General features: G+C 38.6%; 2 protein-coding genes across 2 annotated transcripts; both read right to left on the bottom strand.

Annotated features, from left to right (window-relative positions):
- Positions 1-1,072: 1,072 nt before the first annotated feature.
- Positions 1,073-3,079, bottom strand: LOC141842437 (uncharacterized). Its single transcript, XM_074730643.1, has 3 exons — positions 2,850-3,079; positions 2,369-2,488; positions 1,073-1,758 (listed from the first exon to the last, which is right to left on the bottom strand). The coding sequence occupies exons 2-3, from the start codon at positions 2,462-2,464 to the stop codon at positions 1,291-1,293; spliced, it is 564 nt and encodes a 187-aa protein (XP_074586744.1). The 5' UTR covers positions 2,465-2,488; positions 2,850-3,079; the 3' UTR covers positions 1,073-1,290.
- A 774-nt stretch (positions 3,080-3,853) lies between these two features.
- LOC141839076 (hydroxyproline O-arabinosyltransferase 1-like) lies at positions 3,854-9,617 on the bottom strand. Its single transcript, XM_074726734.1, has 8 exons — positions 9,243-9,617; positions 7,434-7,501; positions 6,246-6,447; positions 6,079-6,176; positions 5,831-5,900; positions 5,684-5,755; positions 5,447-5,560; positions 3,854-4,148 (listed from the first exon to the last, which is right to left on the bottom strand). The coding sequence occupies exons 1-8, from the start codon at positions 9,615-9,617 to the stop codon at positions 4,086-4,088; spliced, it is 1,062 nt and encodes a 353-aa protein (XP_074582835.1). The 3' UTR covers positions 3,854-4,085.
- Positions 9,618-9,732: the final 115 nt, after the last annotated feature.

The raw sequence follows: 9,732 nt of genomic DNA on the forward strand, positions 1-9,732 counted from the left end.
CTACCAACGAGGTCAGAGTTTGCAGTTGGATATTCAACTGTGCAAAAACATCTAAAACTGCTGATACCTTTTCTCCTTTCTTTGCATCATGTCATCTATAATGTATTTGACCATGCCATTTCGTTCTGTCAAAAGATCAAAATGAATAATGTGCATTCGTTCCTCCTTTCAGATACACTGGTCAATCTCCAAAGCTCGAGTGGTGATAAGCCATTGTATTGCTGAATTGGTATGTTAAACTTGTTCATCAGTACTGATCAGAAGTGTGTTTCGAGGTTTCTGTTCCTAAAAGCCTGCGAAAAGGTCAACTGTTCATCGATTCTTCTGACGATCACCTTAAAGGTCATCAAGAGATGTTGTGGTCAAATTCTTTGAGATAAAACGAGGATACCCATATCTGGATGTTAGATAGTAGAATCGCATAGTGCGTTTCAAGTGTCAAATTTTGATTTTGATGATTGATTGAGAGGTTAAAGTGAAGGGGGAAGGAAATATGAGCCGTTGAGCCATTCAAGGTCGATGAAGTTGCCGCCTCCCCTGACACCGGAGATCCAAGACTTCTTGGGGGGCCGCAGCGGCGGCTGCGACGATGAGCCACCGAGGTGGCAATAGTCCTCTGGCAGTGGCGTTGAGGAGAGTGAAGGAGACGAGAGAGCTTGCAGGACTGCTGCGGCAGAGGGGGAGGTCATGGCCATTGCTTGCTTGACGAACTGCTCATGTGCTATGCGAAGGAAGAGGTAATGCTCACTAACAGCGGTGATGGATGACGCTGACACGAAGGCACTAAATCTAAAGGAGGCTTGTGATTGGACGACATCGACATGATAGGCAGTGAATCTAAGCGAGATTTGGGATTGGATGGATAGATCTCGTTGGCACGTCACTCGAGCAATACTGATCAGCAAGCTAAGTAACTCAGACGAACATGAAAAGTTTAAAAACTAATGAAGGAATTAAATGAACTACTATTCATCAGCTTAATATATTTCAAGTTGAATGGTGAATCCTGATAAAATAAATGTTATCCTGAATTTTAGCATTTCTAAATTATTGCTGCATTTCCCTATATATGTATTGAATAACTGAATTCATCCATGTTAAGATAAACACATTCATCCCTGTTTCTCTTAATTATATTTATAAAGCCCAACTATTTTTATGCATGGGCATGAAGCTCTTATTTGTTTAAACAACTCAAAGCAACATTCTCACTTGTGACAAAGTTTGTCTAATGCAGTAGGAACACTATCTCCTGAACCACCACAATGTCAAGGTGCAAAAACATATCCATCACTTCTTCCTCTTCTTTGGGGGTTGAATTGCTTCCTCATCTTCGTCTTCTTCCTCTTCCTCTTCTTCCTTGTAGTCATGCTCCTCGCCATCCTCTATCCTCTCTTCCTTGTCGACATGACCATTCCCCTGCTCCTCATCTTCTTCATCATCATCGTCACTATCATCTTCTTCATCATCTTCTTCATTCTCGGGATCATCTCCTTCTCCGTCCTCATCATCCTCGCCCTCCCCATTCTCACCTCCAGCACCATTGCCAGAATCTTTCTGGCTATTATTATTGTTGGGGTTCTCATATCCCTCTCCATCATCATCCTCTTCAGCACCACCATCCTCGTCGTACACATTTTCCTCATCCTCACTGCCACTGCCATCTTCGCCATCGGCATCGGCAGGCTCATTTCGTTCATTCTTTCCTTTATATTTCTCCGTAAACACTTGACGGCAAACCTTGCCATAGACTGGATCCTGACATATCAATCATATATATATTTATAAATATACATGAGAAACAAAGGAACTAAACATATATTCTTCTTGTCGTTGCTAATCTTGATGAATATATTGCAAAACACAGCAAAAAGAATTGTAAATTTCAATTCTTCATATTAAAAGAAATATCATTTTATTCCCTCAACCAACTCTCTTCCTCACAAGTAGGGTAGACATTACGGTGACCAAACATCCTTCTACAACAGATTAAATTTTTTCTAAGAAAGAAATGGAATTAAGAAAAAAAACTTGTTTAATTAATTAATTATTAATTATTACCCAATTAATAGATAATTAAAATAGACGGGACACGTGAGCACGTGCCGAGCTAGTACAGATGCTACGCAAATATAAAGGGAATATTCCGCGGTATATGCCGAGCATTTCTTAATTAACAGCAACGCCGTCCATCCTTCGCAGAAATGTAAAATGACGATTTTGCCCAACTGGGGTGGGGACCGCCACAGAACGCTAAATTTAATTCCATCTCAATTCCGCACCGGCGCAAGATAGCGCTCGGAGTGGAAAGATGACGACAGCGACTCGAGGAGGATTAACGAGCAAGAATTGGAATACGAGAGCTTACCAGTAGGGAGAGGCTAGCGACGGCGAGGGCCTCGGCGGAGCACGGTAGCGAGGCCGGAGAAGGAAGGGGAGGCGTCGTCGGTAGCAGAACTTCCATAGCTTTGACGACCGCGATTTGAGCCTGCGAGCGATTAGATGGAATGAAAGCCGTCGGATCTGATAAGAAACCGTTAGAAGACGAGTCTTTTTTCCCCCTTAAAAAAATAGTTTTTGTGGTCGAGCAAAAAAAAAAAAGTTTTGACGCTTGCAAAAATCTATTTTTTTTTCAAACAAAAAAAAGGAGCAAACTTCGGCTGAAAAAAATTGGGGAAAAGAACGGAAAATTCAGCTGAAAAACAAATCAAATCAAAGCAAACTAGCGAAATGCCCATAAAAATCCGATAAAGAAATCAGTAGCGTGAAAACAGCGTGTCGGACTGAAAAGGAAGAAATCCCCGTGAGAAATCGGTGTTCAAAATTCAAAGATTCGCCGAGAAGAGTACCTGAAACACAGATCGAGGGGGGCGGAGAGGGACGATCCGCCGAGCTACGACGAGGCTATCGAGGCGGCGCCGTTCATTGCCGGAGCGCCGGGTAGGAAGGCGAGGCGAAGAGGGCGGCAGCAACGTCGGCGGCCGGAGTAGGCGACGGCGCTCAGTGGGAGACGGTAAGGTGACTGCTCCCGGGTAGAAATAGGCTGGATGAGGATCAAGTGGCCATTTTCCTAATCTCCGGTTCGTTGAACCGGATTGGGTCAAATCTCCGCTGTGACCTCCAAATTAATGATCGAGCCGGGTCAATTAGCCAGCGGTTGGGAGTGGGGAGGAATTGGATTCGCCATAATTTGAAAAGTCGGGTTAAGTTAACCACCCATGGTTAGTCGATGCGGTTAGGTGATGGCATCTGGCAAGGGTTTGGTATGGACTTTTTGGAATAATACATAAAAAATTTCATTTCCTAATAATAAAAATATTATTATCCGTACATTGACTGTAGCATAGTCGTCCTATCCTACTTACTGATAATGAGAAAATTTATAGCCTTAGAAATTAGAATTATAAACTAGGTAAAGTCACCAACTTTATCTTCGGATATTTTTAATACTTCAATCGTCTTTTTTTAATAAGATATATATGTGTGTGTTTGTGAATCTAAAATACATATAATATGAATTAGTGATAAATATGTTTTAGAATTTATTTTTGTTGAGGAAAACAATCTTCAGTTTTATTTCACAACTATGTTAAAAAAATAAACAGAAGAGGTGCATCTCTTTTGGATTTTCTGATGACGTGGCACCTTTATAAAAGTTTCACTATAGAAATTTATACATATAATTTTTATTAAATTTAACAAAATAAGTATATAAACATTCCAACAAATAAGTATTTTCTCAGCTATTTACTGAACGATAACTAAACAATCACAAACCTTCTGTATGAGAAATAGACAATGTTTCCTACCCTACAACATGATGTTGCTTTACTTTTTTTTTTTTTTGTTTTTGTTTTACTTTCATGTAATAAACACTGAGACACAAAAATTAATCTCCAAATGCACAAATAAGCTAAACATTAATCAAAGCAAAAAAAGATTTACGAAGTTCTTACGCTCTTATACTCGTGTACCCGTGTCGTAGAGATAAACATATCTCGGCTTATCCGTCGCAGAAATTTGATGAAGTTCTTACTTTGGTTCGACAAGAAATTTGATGCTTCGTCTCGACTGCTATTAGCATTTCACAAGATATCCCAGTTCGGTATGTTTGCGGTTGCTTCATTTACCATCTTGACAAGAGTCGCCTACGAAAAAATTGGAGAAACCAGAAAACAGACCTGAGGAAATAGTAAAAGAAAACAAAAGATCTTTTTGAAAGAAGAGTACAAATTATAAGATTGAAAGCAATCTGTACGTCCATGAACAGAAGTTCGTGCCGACCTGTATATGTCACAACTCACGAACTTATTATAAATTTGTTTATCACAAATTCGTAATCCAAAACACCAAGCAGTTCCCTAAAAAGCTTTGGCATTTAGCATGACTGCAAGTGGTTGTCGCAGTAACAGGCAAAAATGAAGTGCCACCAGCATTTCAACTCAGTTTGAGCATAAGAATTCAAGAATCCTATGAAATTATTGCAAACATAGAAGAGAAAGAAAAAACTCAGAAAATGAAACAAGCATAAGTAACCCACAACTTAATCAAGTCAGCTTATCCTCAAGACCTTGTCTTGCTACACTAACTTGAGACAGAATCCATGTCTATAATTAGAAGTGGCAACCTGATGGTTTTTTCAGGTACCTATGATTACTTAATCAGTTTGGGTCCCCATTCAAGATGTACATGTACGGAATGAATTTGGGTGAAATGGTAAATCCGTGCAAGATGGGTTCAAGATTGCATACTCAGGTCCTTTATAGCACAATGTGAAATCAAGGAGTGTTCGAGCCAGATAAATATTTGTTGCCTAATGCAGTCAAAGATAACACCAAATAATTGGAGTCTCTCCCCTTTATAGGCCCTGGAAGTGAATGGTCATCCAACAGTCCAGTACCATACGGCATGTTGGTTAACCACTAGTGATTCAATGACTTTGTTGCTTTAGCTCTTTCTCACCTAAAAACACATCACACTTGGATTGATTTTGGTATGATTCCTTGGATCTGTCCTGTTTCACTCATGCCTCTCTCTACCTCATACAAGTGTCTTCCATTTGACAGCCAGTTGTACTAGCTGGTATTTTGCCAACGTGAATAATAATAGATTATGCTTTGTTCCAACCTTGATGGATGTCAGATCATGTTATCTAGTGTCAACTGCCTACTCTTGATCCAACTAGAGTTAGTTCATCTTCTGATTTCCACTGTGATACTACACCCTAGTTGTGGAACAGACAGGGACAGTAGTATTGTATTATTATAGAGAAATGCATGTATCAAACTCCTGGGCAAACAACTTAAATACTTTACTAGCACAAATATCAAATATGACTCTTCAAGAATTAAACAAATTGATCTAAGCTATTAACTGATCTAACAAAGCAACAAAATCTGTCAGCTGAAGTTTAATCAGTAGAGATTGAAGTAGTAGAAATCCGTACCACACTCTGTGCAACTCCAGCAGGTGGTAAAGGAAGGTTCTTGGGTGGAGGCTTACTGGTGTATGATCTTTTATCAAACCTCCATTCTCCAATTTTTCCATAAGTTAATTCTCCCTGGGAAATGTGATCAAAATGAGAAAAAAAAGAAGATGAGCTCTGTGTACATTTGATATAACTAAAAAGTATATCTAACTTGGCACTTCGAGAATAGTGTCAACAGTGGAGTGTGAAATATACCTTCATATTATAGTCGCATCCATACGTATAATGGATAATGTATTTATCACCAACTTCTACATCCCAAGGAGGCTAAGTGATTGAAAAAAGTAATTAGTAAATCCACAAAATCAAAGTGGCATATTGTGCATAATAAAGTTGTCATACCTGAATCATGAAATCCTTATGTAAGATGTTTCCAACTCCATGAAGAGCAGATGCCACAGCATAGGCATACCTTGGAAACGACAAATGAATTACTACTCAACCAAGACAAAATACAGAATCACTAGAAACTTACAACTACATATTCAACATTCTTATTCAAATATCACACAATTACTGAAAAAGAAATTTAATATGACTTTTGCTTGATGACTCTGGGAGTCATGACAATTTAGACATCAAGAAATTACATTTCAAGCACCCAACCAAATGCTTTATCTGCCTCAGGATTTTTCTTCATCTCCAAAGAGATGTTCATCCATGTTGGAGCAATCTTCCTGAGAGATGCCTAAAGCCAAACACAGGATGTTCATTAAAAATGTGAACTGGGCAAAAAATAAGAGAGAATGAAAAATACCTTGTCAACTATGACAGGAGAATTTCCTATAGGATCAATATTTGTGATTGGACCCTTATCCTCTGGGTAGAAATTACGCAGAACAGGTTCATATTTTTTGGGTTCAATGTAGAAGAAAGGGAATGCAGCAGCAGAACCAAATTTAGCAAGGTTTGGTATGGGTTTGACAATGATGTGGTCTGGCTCTGCCATAAAGATATATCTGCACAAAAAGGAGAAAGAAACATGGGCAATAACTGAATCACGCCATTTATTTTCAATTTTACTATATCACACCCCATTTCCAAAATTTACTAAATTGCACCCCATGTCAGTTTTTTCTCAATCTAACCTCACCCTACATCTGGAATCAACTTGTCGACTCATTTTGGATCAGAATATTGTGTGAGTTCATTTCCACCTAAAATATGGATTTTGAGATCTAATCCATCCTAAAATGTCCTAGATAACTTATTTTGAGTTAACAAACTAATTTCATAAATAATATGTTGAGTGCAGAAATGGCAGAATGTTGAGCAAGCAAAATTTCATAGTAGCTTGTTGACTCATTTTGGGTTAAAATCCTGTGTGGAGTTATAAATAATCCAACATGTGGGGCACATATCCCATCCTAAAATGTCTTAAAAATCCAAAACGAGTCAGAACTAAATTTAGAGTTAACAGATTTTTGGGTGCAAAAATAGATGAAATAGAATTATCCTTTTGACTCATTTTGGGTTACAATTTTGTGTGAGTTCATTTCACTGGAAATGTGAGATTTAGGTCTTTCCTTCCTAAAATGTCCTATCCAACCTAAAAAGAATTAGAAAGATAATTTTATAATCATTTCTTGGGAGCAAAAACACACAAAATGTTGAACAAACTGATTTCATTTAGATTGAAATCTTTGTGTGAGTTCGCTTGCACCTGAATGTGAGTTTTCAGGCTTTCCAATCCCAAAACATCCTAAACAAGACAAACTGAATCAACAAAATGATTCAGAATCAGATTGTTGGGCACATAAATAGATTGGGAACAAAATTTAAATGATTCACCAAACTTTGAAAATTGGCATGTGTTCCAAATAAAAACTCAAAACAAAAGGCAAGATCCAATTAATTGGCCAGGAAACATTTTTAAGAATAACAGTCATATAAATAATTATCAACAAATAATACATCAAGCTCTTTCTGATTCTGTTTTTCTTACTCTTCCTGGATATTAGCTTTCTGAAGCCACTGAACAAATGCCCAAGGCCTATTGAGAACAATATACCCCTGTGATAAAAATAGAACCTTGTCACATTAATTAAAAGATTTAAGAATAAATGGAACTCATTTTTCAAAATTGAGCATTTCACAAAGTGTTTGACTTCCAAAAGAGGTGTCTCTAAAGAGGTCCAATGCAAGGGTTTGAGAGGGTCAATGTCATTATTTTTACCCTTGCAAGCAAAGCATCCATTTCACCAATAGAATCTTTGAGGCCTAGATTGTTAGGTTCCTAAGGATCGTTGTCAAGGAGCTAAGGCTTGCTCTTCTTTTTCTATTGTCTCTCACTTTAAGTTAGAAGCAAACAAGACAGTGTCAATTTCAACCTCACCAAGGGAGTAAGTAAAATTACTCCATAAAATAATTCAAAATTTTCATTGCATTAATAACTATGTAACTTAACATAAATTTTTATGCCCTAAGTTATTCAAGGTATATCATGATAAAGTGTTAAATCCAACGTGTTTTTTTACATTAAAAAAAAGTAGATTCGTGATTATCAGATTTACTTGAAAGCAGTAATTCTGGTACAAGTAGTGTTTGCTTCAAGATGATAGCAACCACCATTGTTAACCAGATGAAAAGGTTATTTCAGTTTCAGCACATGCTCAGCAACTGATCCGCAACATGATACAAAAGGAAGTCATGTCAACTGTAAAACCATGCTTCTATTATTGTTAGCAATAGCATGTATTTTTGGTCATCTGTCTCTTGTCTCTTGCCACTTGTATGTTGTCTCTTTTAATTTTTAATTTAAAAGGCTTGCATTGTGTAATGACATGAATATAATGCTGTAGACAAGGCAATGAGAATATAGAAAAGAGATTGTGTGACAAATCCTTAGTGTTTATTTGAATAGAAGCTCATTGAAACAATAACCAATGGCAAAAAAAATACCTATAACAGCAAAATAAAGAAGCTTGATCATGAAGATAGCTCAATTAATAAAATTGACAGTTTCAGCAAATAAAGACATTTTTATGTCACAAGACCTGAGTATTGTTAGATTCAGATGTGCTTTATGGCATCTTCTAAGCAAACATCATCAACCTAGCTCAATTGATTTACCAATGCAACAACAGATGCTAATAGTGTTACAAGAGGAACATGCATTTTTGCACTTTACACAGCATGAATTATGTACCACTTACGTCCACCAAACTCCAATTTTCATCCTACAAAACCTTCAAGTGAAGCTAAGAATTCTGACTAAAGATACCACTGGCCAAGTTTCGTACCCCTAATTCAGCCCAGCAAAGTTGAAGATATACCCACTATTAAAGCTCGCTCCCCAACTATCTGAAGTTGATAACTTTTGTAGCATAAAATTGACACTGGCAAAGTTTCCTACCCCTAAGTCAGTCCAACAAAGTTGAAGACATATGCCTTAATAAAGCTGCGCCCGAAGTATCAGAAGTTGATAACTGATTTTGTAGCATTTCCAGTTCCAATTCATAGAATGGTATTATGTAGCAGCCATCATTTTTCAACCGTTGGTAGTATATCTCGAAGGAAAAATCAGAATTTTAAGACCAAATACCTGGTGGAGCGATCATACTTGTTCGCAGCAATCAGTCTAAACACTAAAGATAAAAGAGGCAATAAATGCAACCTGGGGAATTCGCTACTTAAAGTTTGTAAAAAATTCTCATTCGTCGCTCAAGAGGACTCAATGCCGATCCCCAAACCCCTAACAGTGCCCCCAAAAGGAAAACCCTAACGCGATTAAAGAGGCGTGAAGCTGAATCACCTGATCCATTCCATTAGGGAGGGGATCGGCGACGAAGGTGGGGATCTCATCCACGAGATTGTCAGCCCGGCCGGAGTGCAAGATCCTGGTGAATCCGCCCATCTCCGCGTCGGGCCGGGCTTCTCGGGCCTTCTTGAACCAGTAGTACATGACCCGGCACTGCCAGGCATTGTAGGCAGAGTCGGACGCGGTCACCGCGGTGTGGAACAGCCGCCGGCGATTCTCAACCCGATCGGATGACGAGGAGCGGGAGAAAGGACCGCCGCGCCGGCCGGGGAAGCCGGGGGCGGTGGAGGAGATTATGGCGTTGTAGGTGATGAGAGCGACGGCGAGGGAGATGAGGAGGTAGTAGAGAAGTCGACCGCCACGAACCATCTCTGTAAACTGTAAGGCGGAGTGGCAGTAGAGATTTTAATTCTCAACAACATTTAAATAAGCATTTAATCAAATATTTCCTATCAATTTTACTCGATCAAAAAAATATGTGATA

This window comes from Curcuma longa, chromosome 11 (assembly GCF_044706935.1).
Source record: "Curcuma longa cultivar G26 ecotype Majalengka, Jawa Barat chromosome 11, ITB_CL_G26_1.1, whole genome shotgun sequence".
NCBI classification, from domain to species: domain Eukaryota; kingdom Viridiplantae; phylum Streptophyta; class Magnoliopsida; order Zingiberales; family Zingiberaceae; genus Curcuma; species Curcuma longa.